General features: G+C 28.1%; 2 protein-coding genes across 2 annotated transcripts in view; one reads left to right on the top strand and one right to left on the bottom strand.

Moving 5' to 3' along the window:
* The first annotated feature begins 87 nt into the window (after positions 1–87).
* On the top strand, positions 88–3,759 carry LOC132919905 (60S ribosomal export protein NMD3). Its single transcript, XM_060981833.1, has 9 exons — positions 88–246; positions 332–617; positions 677–811; positions 993–1,101; positions 1,180–1,330; positions 2,253–2,395; positions 2,468–2,619; positions 3,133–3,428; positions 3,496–3,759. The coding sequence occupies exons 1-9, from the start codon at positions 203–205 to the stop codon at positions 3,695–3,697; spliced, it is 1,518 nt and encodes a 505-aa protein (XP_060837816.1). The 5' UTR covers positions 88–202; the 3' UTR covers positions 3,698–3,759.
* Positions 3,760–6,449: 2,690 nt separating this feature from the next.
* Positions 6,450–16,511, bottom strand: part of LOC132919900 (protein CBFA2T1) — a 44,777-nt gene continuing 34,715 nt past the window's right edge. The window contains exons 8-9 of the mRNA XM_060981819.1: positions 15,852–16,030; positions 6,450–11,472 (exon numbers count right to left, since the gene is read on the bottom strand). Of these exons, the coding sequence (XP_060837802.1) occupies positions 11,011–11,472; positions 15,852–16,030 (641 nt within the window). The 3' untranslated portion in view covers positions 6,450–11,010. The remainder of the gene's footprint in view (positions 11,473–15,851; positions 16,031–16,511) is intronic.

Genomic DNA, 16,511 nt, shown 5'->3' with positions numbered 1-16,511 from the left:
TACCAACAGAACCACAATGACTTTTTCATATCGATCATAAATGAGCGCACTGTATATTTCTGTTATCATATTATTGATGATATTATCAATTTCGTAGATCGTAGAACGTAATTGTTGATTTTATGGTGGTGACATGCTCATTGACTTACTACTCGCATGTTCATATCGCCGGTTTTGAACTAAGTTAACTCAAATTTCAAAAATGGACTACGCTCCGACCTCCGTACCGGCAACGGTAGCCAAAATGTAAGTGTTACTTATCCTACTTTCGTAAAACTAACAATAGATTTGCACAGTTATTTTACGATTTTGCTTGTTTGTATTCTTATAGATTGTGTTGCCAGTGTGGTGTGACTATGGAGCCTAATCCAGCCAACATGTGTGTTTCTTGTCTTCGTATACATGTAGACATCACACAAGACATACCCAAACAAGGAATATTGCAATTTTGTCGCAATTGTGAGCGATATCTACAACCACCATTTGAATGGATATCCTGTGCGCTTGAATCGAAGGAACTATTGGGACTATGCTTGCGTAAACTGAAAGCACTGAATAAAGTGAAACTAGTAGATGCTGGATTTATTTGGACAGAACCTCATTCTAAACGTATTAAGGTTAAAATAAGTTATAAAAATAATAGTAAAAGGGACTTAAATTTTAAATTACATTTTAGGTAAAACTTACTGTGCACGGAGAAGTGATGAGTGGCATGACACTGCAGCAAGTGTTTGTGGTTGAGTTTACAGTTGCAAATCAAATGTGTGATGATTGTCATAGGTCCGAAGCTCAGGATTATTGGCGTGCTTTAGTAAGTATATTATTAAATAAACAGAAATACAATTTGAAGTTGGTTTTTAAGGTATTATTATTGATAACTCTATTATTAAGTACAGCATTTTTATGTATCTTATTATGATTCTTTACTATACTAATACTTGTCATTAGTGTAATTAATTCAGCATTAAAAGTTATAAAAATTATGATCACAGGTTCAAGTTCGACAAAAATCAGATAACAAGAAAACATTTTATTACTTAGAACAGTTAATGTTAAAACATAAGGCACATCAAAATACATTGTCTATTAAACCAGAATCAAGTAAAGTATAATATTTTTTTTATTACTTCTAAACAGCAAAATATATTATTGGTATTAATATTATATTATCTATTTCAGATGGTTTAGATTTTTTTTATTCAACAGAATCACAAGCTCGTAAGCTTGTAGATTTTATGTCTGCTGTTTTGCCTTGTCGATATCAGCATTCTAAAAAGTTGTTATCACATGATATTCATAGTAATACTTATAATTACAAATTCACATACAGGTATTTTTATAGCTATCAAGGTACTGGTGTAAAATCTTATTTAACGCAGTAGAAATATTCTCATATTTTATTGTTGTTGTTTTTTTTAAATTATTAAGTGGTGAAGATTGTCGAGCTGTCATAGTTGTATACTAATAGCTAATAATAATAATAATAAAAAAAAAAGTGGTGAAGATCTAAAAGATCTTCTAAAGCTAGAGCTAATCTAAAAGATATTTTATTAACTATTATTCACATAGAGGAAAAAAAAAGTTAAAAATCCCAAACTGTTTAAATAATAAATACATAAAGTATATTTTTTATTTACAAATAAACTGTATATATAATCAATAACTAAATTATTCGAAATTAAGTATTAGTTGCTCAATAGATTTTTTTAAGATATTTTTCGATTCAATAATAAACAGTATAATTTATGTCTATATAATACATATTATGCAATGTGTTTGGTGTAATAACATCAATATTAGATAAGATGTATAAAGAACAAGACTTTTGTTACCTTAATTAAATCTGTACTAAAAAACAATTTTCTATTAAAAAAAAAATAAGGTTTCATATTAGAGTTATCATTAATAGTTAAAAATCACAGAGAGATATTTCATTCAATTACTACATAAATAGTCTATATACTAGTAATTTGAATTTTTTGATTATTATCTAGTTCAGTAGTCAGCAACCTTTTCGGACTCTTGAGCCAAATTCACAGATCTAAAAGAGTTTAACCGGACAAAAATAAAAATTTAATATCTTTAAATTATTTACTATGAAAAAAAATACTGTTTAAAACTTTAAAATAATGAAATCATTTAATTGAAATGTATAAAAAAAATTGTTTGTTCTTAAATTTAAAGCAAGCCACTAGTTGCCGACCACTAATCTAATTTGAGTTACTTAAATTAAATATGTTTTTATTTTCTAGCATGGAAATTGTTCCTGTTATGAAGGATAGTGTTGTTTGCTTGTCTAAAAAAATTAGTCAGCAACTAGGAGGAATCAGTCCACTTTGTATTGTATATAGAGTTACTAACTCTATTAAGTTGATTGATCCTTCTACTGCCCAATGTAAATGTTGATATTTTTCCATTCTCTGGAGATATACTACTATGCTATAATGGTTAATTATATTATTTTTAGTGGCTGAGGTGAGTAGTTCTGCATATTGGAGGGATAGTTTTCAAAGTATATTCAAAAGTAAACAATTAACAGAATACACTGTAATGGATATTGAACCAATTATGGAAAAAGACAGAGTACAATTTCCAGGCCAAGGTCAACTTTCATACAAAGTAAGCTTATTAGTAGTTAAATAGTACTATAGATGAAGAAGTAAAAGCGGAAAGTTAAAGTTCTATTTTGTAAATTGCAATTAGTTTTATACTTGTTTATTAATAAATAATAATAATTTAATTTCCTAAAAATTGTTTAATTTCAAATTATGAGATTGTATTTATTAGTTGTCTAATAACTCTAAATAGTTCAAATAATAAGACATGCTTTTATCGATGTTTTGTGTCTTGTAAAAAAAATAGCAAATTTCTTCTTCATTACAAGTAAATATTACACTTTTTGGTATAATACATTTCCTAATAAATTGATTAGTTCTTATTATAGTTATATAACAATCAATATTTAATAGTAAAAACTTTATTAGTTTGAACTTTGGACTTTTAAATCCTCTATTGTAGATTTTTTTAATTGTCACTTACCAAACTACAAATTATTTTCATTATTATTTTTTCAAGAATTTTTATTATTTAAATATATTTGATTTTAAAACAGTATGTAAATGTTTAATTTAGCATATGTTGGCTGATGTATGGGTGGTTAGATCTTGTGATTTGGGATTGACCACAGATACTATACATTGCCGGTCACATTTAGGACACTTACTCAAACCAATGGATACAGTTTTGGGTTATGCTATTGCTGATAGTAATGTTAATGATAGCAATTTTGATAAATTGCCAAAAACATCATTGCCAGATGTAATACTCATAAAGAAAAATTATCCTGACCGTGCAAGACATCGCAAACGTACCTGGAAATTGAAACGAATGACCACAGATACAGAAATTAATTTTGAAAGTGATGACAAGTTAGTATCTTATTTTAATAATTAAAATTTAGAAATTGAATGAATAATACTAATAATAAATATTTAGTGACATGGACGAATTTATGGATGATTTGGAAGAGGACAAAGATTTAAGGCAAAATATTAATATTTACAAAAATCCAGATATCGGTGTTGAATCTGCTGTGGAAGATGATGATGATGATGATGGTGCACCACGTATTAGTCTTGAAGAAATGATGGAAGATTTAATTATTTATGAAGATGACGTGATGGAAGTATATGAGTAAAAATTTTTCTTTTTTCATTGTATAAATTTACAATGTTCAATAAAATCACGTTTTTAACAACATTTATTATATTTTGTTATATTATAAAATAAAACTTATATTAAATATTACATTTGGAACAAATTTTGGAAAAATTCTTTTATAAAATAAATTAAATAGTATTCATAGTATGTCAGGTTATTGATGTTTAAATAAATTAATAGAAAAAAAACTATACATTTTAAAATACTATATAAACATAACACTTAAAGTCATTAAACATTATTAATAAATGTAAATATTACAATATTAGGTAAATTTTTTGATTAATTTTCTAATTTAAAAAATAATATTAAAAGTCATAAATATAAGAAATAATATAGAAATATTATATTTGAGCATTCATTTAATGATTCAAATGTTAAGAACTTAGTTGAGAATTCATTAAAAATATTAATGCTTATAATAAGCAAGTATTATATTTGAAGAACAATTGAAACAAATTGATTTATTATTATTTTATCAATATTTAATTTATTTTTTAAAACATGTCCATATTCCTAAATAACAAAATAGTATATTCTCAGCTATACAGGGTGATTTAACAAGGATGCCCGCCTTCTTTTTCTTGAGTAATAGAGTTGATCAGAATCTGAACTTTAAATACTCTCAAAGACGTTTTCAAATACTAAACTTTTTTTGTATCACCACATGACTTTTCTTAAGTGGTACATTAATTTCAAGTATTCAAAAATATGATCTTCAAATGTATTTTAAAATCCCAAATACCAGATTTTAAATAACTTTATTATAAAAAAAAAGGGGGAGTGGGAATTGTTGGTAAATCACCTTGTATACAATTAGTATAAAATGTCAATAATTAATTATCTATAAATCACTGGTACAGTATAGCTATAATATGCAAACAAAAGATCATAATGTATCTTTAACATAATAATATTATTTTGTTCATTTTTTTTTAAAAATATTTTACCAATATTTTTTTCATAAATTCTGTAGCCAATGTCCAAGTATAATTATTGTACTTAAAGTGAATTAAATCAATCTTGGATACTTACCTTGTTATGTGACTATGTCTTATGTAAAAACATTATGTTGAAATAACCACTAGATAGTACTTTTTATGTTATATTTGTTTTTGACAATATTAAAAATTAGATTTTTTTATAGAGAATTAATAAAAAAGAAAATTTTGCAATTATATATATTATACGTGGACAATATTGTAAAAACGCTGAAGATAGTGGTAACATATTTTTATAAATTTTAAATAGTTTCTTAGATAGGTAGTTTAAATTTGTTAAACTATAAGCTATTGACAATTATTTATTAGCCTACTTGGCTCTTAATCTTGAATCATCATCTGATAGAAAAAAATTTACTCCAACTGGAATACATTTTTTGACTATTAAATAATTCTTCTGATAAGTAGGTATGTTAACTAAAATTTAAATAATTAAAAAATTAAAAATATTAAAAAAACTTATAAAAAATAATAATAATTTTATTATATTATATATTATAATTTAATTATAGGCATTATATAGGTAACTTTAGAAATGTCTGTTCTATTAGTACCTCTTCAGAACATTATATTTAGTGTACATACTATATAATAGTGTCGAATGTTTTTTCTAGTATTGTAATTTATATAATAGTATGTAAATGTTATCCTATAAGCCAATAATATTATAATAATCATTGCTATTGAATCCTTAATGTATACTTGTCTTAAAATATTGACTTAAAATATATTTTGCAAAATAAAATAGCTAATCTCCGAATTTTATTTTTAATATTAATTACACATTAGAGTCTAGACCATTTTAGATTAAAATCTATTATCACTCTTAAATATTTGAATGAAAATACCATTTTAATCGATTTATAAACACCAAACGGTCATAATATAAGCAATATATTTGTGTATTATAAAGTTATATTCAATAGAAAGCTGTGAGCAAAGTAGAGACTGTATATAATAAAAATATATATATTCTAATAACTTTAACGTTTGTTTATTGATCTAATCAAAAAAGTCTTTTCAAAGTCTAGAAAAAAAAATCAAAAATTGTTATTTATTATCCCTTTTGACATGCAAAAAATTAGTTAGATCTATCAACATGTTTTAAAAGAAGTGAACTCCTTCTGCGACAATATTGTCCGTTATTATAATTGTATATTTGTATACCGTTCCAGAACCTAATCTAGTGGTTGGTTTTTACTATTTCTCAAAGTTTTTTACCTAGTATTATTCGAACGAGATAGGTCTAAAATAAATAATTAGTGAAGTCTCCAACACCACACGTATATGTTATGATACGATACGCACATTATTATGTAACTAGGTATTTGATAAAATAAAAATGTTTGTTCAAATGAAGAGCTAATTTAAATTTTAAATCAAATTACTTTAAAGCCTATCCGAATAACGTCTACTTAAATTTATCGAATTTTAGTTTTTTAAAAATAATTTGGATAATATATTGGTCTTATTTCAAGGCTATTGTAAAGTCGAATTAAAAAAAAAAACACTAGTGTAAACAATTATTGCACGACACGGAAACAGCACCTGAAACTCTGTGTCCTCGTGGCCCTTATAATGTCATCAAGAACTGCCAATGCCAGATGGAAAATAATCGACAGGGCACTTGTATAGGCAAGCGAGTATTAACAATACAGCGATGAACAGTGCAGGTGTTACCGTGATACACAGCAATGAACCTATGTGTACAAATTCATTATACACATATTATATAATATTGATGAATATCGTTTATTAGCAATAAACACTAATAATAATTGCATAATATTGTTATGTTACATTGTTACAACTAAAGTAATATTTTATATTTACAGTATTGAAAAAAAAAAACAAAAAAAAAAATGTGGTGTGTGTATTTTGCTGTTTTGATAATTTCCCGTAGTCCGTACGGGTCGACAACAAAATTGACTAGACTATGAAATAATAGTGCCGTTGTTATGTATTGTTCTATAGAGATTACAATAAATGCGAGAAAAAAGCTCAAAAACGAGATCAACGACTAGGTAATTTATAAAAATAAGTAATAGTACATAATAATAGGTACCTAATATTAAAAATAACACAAATTTCTAAATCTATTAGCTGCGAAACATAAAATGGAAAGATTATACATAATATTAAGTAAGAGTGAATAAGTACAAATTATTATACGAGCATATACCTTTTTTATACACCTTTATATTATATTATACATTTATACCATATAAATATGTAAATACTATGATAACTGTTCTATATATATTATATATGTTTATGTGTCATAGGTATGTTACTGCAAGAGAAATAGATTATTTTATAACTATTTATTATAACGGTGACTTGGAAGCACAATTTAATTTTTAGACCAAAATATTATAGGGGTGTCAAATTTTGAGAAGTGGCAACATAGTATTATTACATTTTATAGATTTTCTTTGCACCTACCAGGTGGAAATAAACTTAATTCTAGGCTCTAGCCCCGAAAATATACAATATAGGTAGGTACAGACATATTATTTATGAAACGAATATTATTATCTTCTATATACAATACACAATAGTTGTGTGCTAGAATGCTAGATAATATACTGTTATGCGTATGCCTTACGCCAAAAGTATAAATTATATAAAGTTGAAAGTACTTATGTTATATCTTATCTGTGCGCACTGTACACGATTTTAGTCAACAAAATAATACAATTAATTATTAGAGTTTACAAAATAAGGTAATAGGTATTAAAGATATTGTTTTTTTTTAAAGTTTTTTTAAATAATTATCTAATTCGTATATTATACGCTTAGAAATTCAATAGACATAATATTATGCTCATAACGGTTTGTTCTTTGTTAAAATATTAGATACAACGTTAAAAAACCAACAAATGATCATAAAAAAGGTTGTAGTCTACATTTTTATACGTATATAGAAGTATAGAATATAAGTATTATCATACTTATATTTATTATACTTTTATATTCTGATAATATTGTAAGTTCTTTATTGGTTCGGATATGTATTAAATACTTACGAAGTTCATTGTATGCAATTAGAAAATAACATACCTATTTAGACATTTAGTATAGCGTATTATACACGCTCTCGTGAATTTAAGTTAACATTATTTTTGTATATAAACATGCATTATAGACTGATATCGTTATATTACCACAAACATATTTTAAAACTGGGTTATTAGGGATTACATTTTATTTAGGCATATTAGGGTAATAAAGGTATTAGTTATAATTTTGGCCTGGTCGGATGAAGTTTTAAAATGTTATGGACCAAGTCAGGCCGTGCATGCAAACAACTTTTGGTGGTCAAAATGTAGCTCTCGAAAGCAACTACCTATACTAAATTATAATATAATTATATATTTTATGCACTAAACCCAGTTTCCATTTACGTATACGGTATATGCATCTGAATCTGATATATTATGCAGAAATTGTCAAATTAGTTTTAAATGATTTATTATCGTCAAGAAAATAGCTTTGTAAAAGTTTTAGAGTATATTTTACTATTTAGGTATTTAAAATGAGACTGTAACTGAGATCACAATGTTGGTACAATTGTACAAATATTATTATTCAACAAGTAGGTAATAAGTAGTTTCAATTTTTTTTAAATTTATATAAGGTACTAGATACTGTACATTATACATACAATATACTATAATAATTATAGTAGATTTAAATGAGCATGAGTGAGATTTGTATTGTTTATGATATGACGCGTCGAGTATAATATATTATGTTTTATACAATATGCCCATCAATCGGCAGTATAGTGGCTAGTGATGTTTTAAGTCCAAACGGTTGAAGAATTTTAACAACAATAATAATGATCATAACATTCATAACATTCATAACAATTATTATCAAGTATACGCGTATACGATTAAAAAATGCTAATGATATATTATTATATGCGACCTCATATAGTCCTAATACACAAATTTACCTACCTAAATAATTATTTAAATATTCTCATTTACAGTGTGTGCGTAGAGCGTAGAATTATTAATTGTATTATAATATAATTAAACTAAGATAAGAACTACACCATTTTTTTCTGTTACGTTGAGAGTTTATAAGTACGGTGATGTTATATCCTCGATTTTAGATCGACTAAGAAAATAAATAACATTTTTTTCCTAATATTAGTATAATACTATGGTCTATGATACATACTTAATAGGTACCTAATAATGTATTTGTGTACATGTACATACAAGATACAACCAAGTTTTACAAAAATGTCAACAATATCGATAAAAGTAAAAAAAGTATTTAAATAAATGAGCTATAATCCTAATATAACGTTATTTAATTAAATACAGGTAGTACGGGCACCCCTGGTTAAAACAATAGCATTTATGATTATGACATATTGTCATATTGACATCACTATTAAAACACTTCACAGTGCCGTTGCCGCCTACAACTGATTACGTTTATAATACATCTTTAGTCCTAATAAACTACGCAAAATATACGGCCGATTGCAAAATCCTTTGAAACATTACAAAATTGGCCGTAATCAGCCTTAAAATGGTGTACAATGTGCATATAATGATATAAATAATAATATATATCTAGTACTTCAAATTTTTAGAAACGCAAATAACTGAGTGCTATTACATACTAATAGCGCTGTATTCACGTAAAACATGGGCTACAAAAACCGATAAACAGAGCTTAGCAAAATTTGAAAGGAAGGTGTTGCAAGATTTAGGCCCCAAAAGAAACCAAAACACATGAGAATAGAACGAAGAAATAATAAGAATAAATAATTCAAACATAGTGGCAACAATTAAAGCAGAAGGATATAGTTGAGCAATGTACGTGAGGTGGGACTGGAAAGCTGACTTGAAATCATGTAACATAAGTATTTTTTTTAATGTTTCTAAAATAATAATAGTATTATATTAAATAGTTCATCCCGTATATGTATAGCATATTATGACGTTACAAAGAAATCGTCGTATAGATAAAATGCGGCGATACCGCGGACACGCATGGCTTGAACATTTAAAATAGATAAAATTAAGCTTAAAAATGGTTGTGTAAAACAAAATATTGTTGTTAAATTTAAAAAAAAATTGTGTAGAGCACTTATTGAACTTATACAGTTTTATACAATATTATAATTTATAACATCTATCTATTCTATACTTATAGTGTGTCTAATGTGTCTATACTATATTATTTAAAAGATAATAACTAATAAGACTATATTTATCTAGTATAGTGTTTTTTTTAAATTCAATACAATTTTTAGAAATAAAATCGCAAATCTTATATTTTAAAATTTTATTCTGAAGAATTTGGCAAATCAGGGTGAGATAAAGTAAAAATCGAATATATAATTGATCGTTAATATTGTATTCATTAAAAGTTTCAAGTGGAATTCGACATATCTAGATGAAAGGTCTATAATAAACTATTTCAAGGATAAAACTTGGAAAATACATCACAGTTAAAATCGAAAAAGATTTAATTTTTTTTCATTCGAAAAATTTTTTTCAATATAACTATGTACCTTCGAACCGTTTAAACGATATATATTAGTAAATGTGCAAGAAAGCAAAGTACACGAAAGGTATATGGGTTTGATGAGCGTATTACGTGCATAACAACATATACAGAGTGCGCCATATAATAAACGGATGAAAACCAGGTGTTACTCGTTCATGGGTATAGTGGGTAGAGGGACGGAACTGTGACTATTTTGTCGGTAGACCCACACAGTTTCCGTTATCATCACGCCTTTATCCAAGGAACACCGCGTGTTCGTAGTAGAGATATTTTTGTCGAACTATAGCAACCAGTCATTGTGACATTCCACATGGGAGATGATTCCTGCACGAGTGTTCTTAAACTTCACAAAATGCCTAACCAAGTGTAGCTGCGTGAAAATGGCTAGCATATGGACGATATTGTGTTCACGATACTGCATTCATTTCGATGTTAAAGCATCTTATAAATACAATATCAATATTTTGAGGTTTTTTTGATTTTCAAAATCTATCTGTTTTTTATGGCACCCCCTATACATAGTTTGGTGTCTAAACTCCGATCATCGTTTCCAAATTCCCTATTGATAGTATTCCCGCGGTACGAGGCTAGTGGTGCTGCAGGCCAGAAGACCTGCTTCGACTCGTCTGCGGTGCATGTTTTGGCGGTGATGGTGGCGGCGACGGTGACGGCGGCGGGAGGCGGCGGGTCCGGCGGCTGGGTCACAGTCATCGTCGGCGTCGTCGTCTACGTCACCGCCGCCGAGTTGCTATTGTTGCTGTTGTTGTTTCGAGCTGACGGCCGTCGTTGTCGTGGCAGTCGACGTGGTCGTAGTCGTCGTGACGGTGGTCGTCGTCGCAGTGGCAGTGACAGTGGCAACCGATGACTGCTGTGACGCATATTCGTCTGTCTTAAGTAACGACGACGACGACAATGACGGCGTGGCCGCTGCCGTCGATTGCGCTCGATTTGTGGATAGATCGTCTGCAGTCGACGATGACGAAGCTGTGGTTGTGGATGATGACGGTGGCGGCGGCGGTTGTTGTTGTTTCTTACCCGGTGAAGAGGCCGCATCGACTGTGGTAGTGGCGGTGGCCGCAGCGGCCGAATGCACACAGCATGTCTGGTGGTGTGTCTCCCAGTCTTTATGCTGACAGAACGAACTACAATACTGCGCCGTGTTGCACCCGCTGCACGTCTCGTTCGCCTTTCGGCCGCAATTCCAACAGCTCTGCACATAATACACACACTCTTCGTTATTACACATGTATTATAATATAATAGTATATAGACAACCTAAGACTTAAAGAGATACTATACTATTCTATGGAACAAAAATTTATATATACGCGTTCTAAATTTCCAATGTATAAACTTGAATTTTATTTTGATAATAATTTTGAAAATAATGTATATGTATTCGAATAAATGAGCGGTGTTCTAGAATTTGGATAAAAAATAAGGTTTTGAACCATCATTTGTGATTATAAATCAAGTAAAATGTCAGGCATTTGAATTTAATCATTACTAAACATAATTATTTTTATCATTAATTTCAGTCACAACAATGTTTAGGAAATCCTTTTTTATAAAACAACTTAATATGATACTACTTACCCGATTCGATTATTCGTATAATTAATTATTAAATAAATTAAGTTAGTGACAAGTTGAAAATATTTTATGTTATTTAATATTCAAAAAATGTTTTGTTCTATTTATTTATTTGGGACCCCTATATTATAATCCAGTCAAGGGCCCACCACTTACCTAAATCCTCCCCAAGGAGACTACAAAACTATAATCCATGACAAAATATTATTACATTGTACATTTTAATATTTATATATATTTTATGAATTCAAACGATCCCAAAGCAGTATTACTTTTTATATTTTTATAATAACGTAATAAATATTTTTTATAAATAATACCATAATCATAATCCATGAGCGGTCAAGCCCCATATAACTATATAAGTACTTATGAGTAGTTATGAGTATTCAAAGCAATAATGTATCTGATTTGCCTATCTATAACGCCGCGTGATCAAAATATTATTGAAAATATATATTATAAAAACTAACATACTTCGTTAATAATGAGACAATACATTATTAAAGTAATAAAAAAATAATATATTTTTATTGTTATACACTTTTTAAGGATATTTACTTTTAAATGTATGCATTTTTAAATTATTGCACAAAAAGTACAAAAATTAAAAAATATTATAGATATAAAATATAAAATTAAAAAAAAAATGTTTTTATTATTTAAAACTATTCAAAAGAAATATTCTTAAAAGCGTTAATAGTTTTTTATTATTAATTGATAAATTGATAAAAAAAATCGTCTGGTATATTATTTTATAACAGTATTATAGTGTACGTTTTTTTATTGAGAGATTTATATACGGTCAATCGCTGCAGCACTAACGTAGGTCACACGATTCACACAGTCGAAATGCAATAAATATATGTTGTGTCTTCGTAAGAGATAACGTTGCACATAATATATTATTCACAAAAAAAGTTAGGTTGTTATGGTTGTTCAAAAATATTACTATTATAACTAGCTAAAAACCTATACAAATTAGCTTTGGTAATGATTTTATAATCATCATTATTTTGCGTAATAATGGGAAAACTCACGTCTATATTGCTTGAAAGGTTTTGATGAAACATTATATTCAGAGTTAAGATATATATGTATGCACATTGCACAGCATGTTTTTTTTGATTTGTCCAAATGGAGTTTTAGTGAGTAATGTCCACAATTTATATTATTCTGAATGAAAATGGTACTATTTTTATTTTGCATGTTTTTGAACATATTGAGCTTTATGCATATTTAGTATTTTCGTATTTATTGTATTTGAGCCCGTAATAATTAAATTGATCAAAGTATATAACTTGGTTTTTTTGTTAAATCAGTTGTATCGGTTATATATTTGGAGATCTGCTTAAATTGATTGTTGACATTAGTTTTTACTGCATTTGCTCAATAAGCTAATCTGAATCATTCAAAACGTGTTTTAATCAAATCAGAACTGACCGGCGAATCAGCTAATCGTGAAATTCATTGATATCTTTCTTTCCGTTCTAAGTGTATACACTCCAATCCTACATAACTGAAGTAACTATACATATCAATTGTAATATATTATTACGTCTTGCAATAAATCATGTAACTTACTAGTACGATGCGTAGTATTACACACACGCAACTACGCAAGTAATGTAACAAAATATAAGATAGTATACGTATGATACAATCTGCTGTTATGAATCGTTTTAATAAAACTCATTTGGTGTACACCTATAATACATCGTAACTGATATCACCGATTTTATTGCATATTACAACAAACAGAAATAAAAAGAAATAATAATAATGATAAAAAGTTTATTTTAGGGTTCCATATGCAGTGTGTCGGCCAGCGTAGCAGCCAGCGGTTTGCGTTTACTCGCACCGTCATCCGTCACATACATTACATTATAATATTACGAGTGTACGTATGATATACGTGTGTGTGTATGTGTATGTGTAGATATGTACAGAATGATGCAATGAGCTATTCCGTTTTCCCATGTGTTAAGCTATATAGTTTATGTTGCGATAAAACTAGAAACACGCAGCAACACGCCCTGTATATTGAAAGATTGAGAGGAGTCTGCGCGTGCGACTGCGGACCAGATGGTAACAATGCGGTAGGATAAATACTTACACACATACACACACACACACACACACACACATAAACAAATATATACATATATGGTGCACGGCATGTGTAACGGAGATCTGCACAGTATTACAATAATATTTTGAAACGGTATATGCAATAGAAATTTATTAGAGGGTTGAAGTCTTGTCTGGTATATTATACAGAGTGATTCATGGCATCTCACGGTATTTCAAGTATGCTTATCCCCTTTTTATTCTTCAATAGTGCAGTCATTCAAAATATAATTTTTGGAATTTTTAAATATACTCAAGATCATTATTTCAAATTCTTGAGATTCGTTGTGAGTATTTTTGAAAGATATAAACTTCTGTTTTTAAATGAGAACCTTCTTTAGGTTAGGTTAGTGTAAATAATTTTTAACTGTAAATATTTTAATGAATGTTTTTTTTAAAACGTTTGAACGAGAAGTTTTTTAACGATTTAATTTTTTAAGGAAAATAGGTCCACGACCACGATAAAGAGTTTGAAAGATCTATATGGGGCAAAGGTGATTTGAAAATTTTAGTGATTCATATTTTATACTAATTTATTAATATTTATAATTTATTAAATTATACATTATATAGATATAATAAATACTAGATTCGATATTACATTTACTTAAAATTGTTAAGAATTATTATCTTTAATATATAAATTTTAGTAATAACATATACATTATACATATTACAAAACCTAGCTAAAAAACTATTTGTTCGTTTTTCGAATTAAATACAATAATCATTAAATAAATGATCCACTAACTAATTTACATAAAAAGCGGGGGAGGGGTATCATTTTAAAAACAGAAGTATGTATCGTCACGAAACACAATGTAAGTAACATAAAAAGTATTAAAAAAATTAAAATACTATATTTTTCAAGTATATTTAAAAATTTTAGAATCACGGTTAAAATGATTTCAAAAACAAATTAAAATTCGAAGAAAACTTGCAATCATATTTTTTTGTATAACCTAACCTAATGTATGTTATACACCACGAGTTTCGTAAGTTTCGTTGTTGATTGTTTATTTGTTCAAACGTTTGTCAAATACGCACGCCGCATAGTACACAGCTGCAGCGTAACATTTATGTGTACCAAACACGTACCTTTATATACCCAAGTAGGTAGCGAACACTATTTATTATTATTATTGTTATATACACAGTGTACACAGTTGGTGTTGGTAAGGTAAAAAGATTCGTTTTTTAAGACAGTTTTCGTTTTATAATCACACTTTTCGAGCACATCAATTAAAATAAATATCTATATATAGACCGCAGTGAGTATAATATGTAGGTTTATTGTCCGCGATAAAAGTTTGATACGCTTAATAAACCCGATAAGACACAATATCGAAAGTCTAAATGTTATGACTTATGAGTGACGATTGACGAAAAATTTCAATCCTAATAATTTGGTAAGGTTAGCATAGTAATAGTATAAAGTGTTGTGCATACGTATATGACATATTATCTGACTTTATAATCAGCTAATATATATAGATATCTTTGGAATAAGATGAATGAAATATTATCAAAATGATAGTGAATAGTGATACATGAGTGGTTTCTGGTGGTGAGATATTACCAATAAATTTTGATTTACTTGTCTTCAACAATCACCATGGATAAATATTTTCTTCGAAAAATGTTTTATGTGAAGACTATTATGAGTGTATCATTATGCTTTTCGTGAAATAGTAATATAATTCATACATTTTAGTCTTACAGAAACAAAAATGGGGTGTACGTCATTCAGGCGATAAACAATATTATTTTAAGTGCATTATCGTATGCCATCTGAAGTCTAAACTCATACTTCCACATGGTTTCACTGAATTTTGAAAAATCTCACGTGACCATCATTTGACTTACGTTATATTGCGAAATCAGCGATGGCGATATCTGTAGACTGGCTGTGCTTGAATTCCGGCAGTTATTGCTCATTTTCGTTCTCTCCGTAGCCACCAATTCGATCATTTTGTTTTCGGCGGCCAACACGAGCTTTTGCAACTCTATCATAGCCTGATGTCGTATCTCATTCATCGAATCCTCTGAAAAATAAAACGAAAAAAAAAATAACCATAACGTCACATAAATTGTTAAATTAAGTAGATATTAAAATATGTGAATTTCATTTATCCAACACAAAGGTAATTTCTACGACGACGCGTACGCATACTGTAATTCAAATGAATATTGATTTTTTTCTTAATGACTTATAAAATGCAAATGTTGGTATTTTTTTTTATCCATTTCATAAAGTTAATGAGTCATTTTTAGTAAAGTCAATGGCGGTTGGTGGATGTCAATTATTTGTAGTTTTGACCGATAAACTTGTAGCGTTTTTACGTGGATTCATTACACGTATATAATATGTATATAATGTAAATGTAGGCTACTTGAATAAATAACAATAATTTCGCTCATAAAAATAATATGAAAAATGTTAGTAAAACAATCAATTAAAAAAAATATTGATAAAATTGATAATTATTATTGTGAAACTTATAAACACATACACGTGAATAATAA

This window comes from Rhopalosiphum padi, chromosome 1 (assembly GCF_020882245.1).
Source record: "Rhopalosiphum padi isolate XX-2018 chromosome 1, ASM2088224v1, whole genome shotgun sequence".
In the NCBI taxonomy this organism is placed as follows: domain Eukaryota; kingdom Metazoa; phylum Arthropoda; class Insecta; order Hemiptera; family Aphididae; genus Rhopalosiphum; species Rhopalosiphum padi.
Note: the sequence above shows the minus strand (reverse complement) of the source record. Positions and strands in the feature narration are given on the sequence as shown.

What these genes read in the sequence shown, in the direction of transcription:
- LOC132919905 (XM_060981833.1), top strand. Translation starts at nt 203, where the DNA reads ATGGACTACGCTCCGACCTCCGTACCGGCAACGGTAGCCAAAAT. An exon ending in AGGATTATTGGCGTGCTTTA is followed by an intron (nt 812 to 992) that starts GTAAGTATATTA and finishes TTATGATCACAG; the next exon opens with GTTCAAGTTCGACAAAAATC. An exon ending in TGATCCTTCTACTGCCCAAT is followed by an intron (nt 2,396 to 2,467) that starts GTAAATGTTGAT and finishes TATTATTTTTAG; the next exon opens with TGGCTGAGGTGAGTAGTTCT.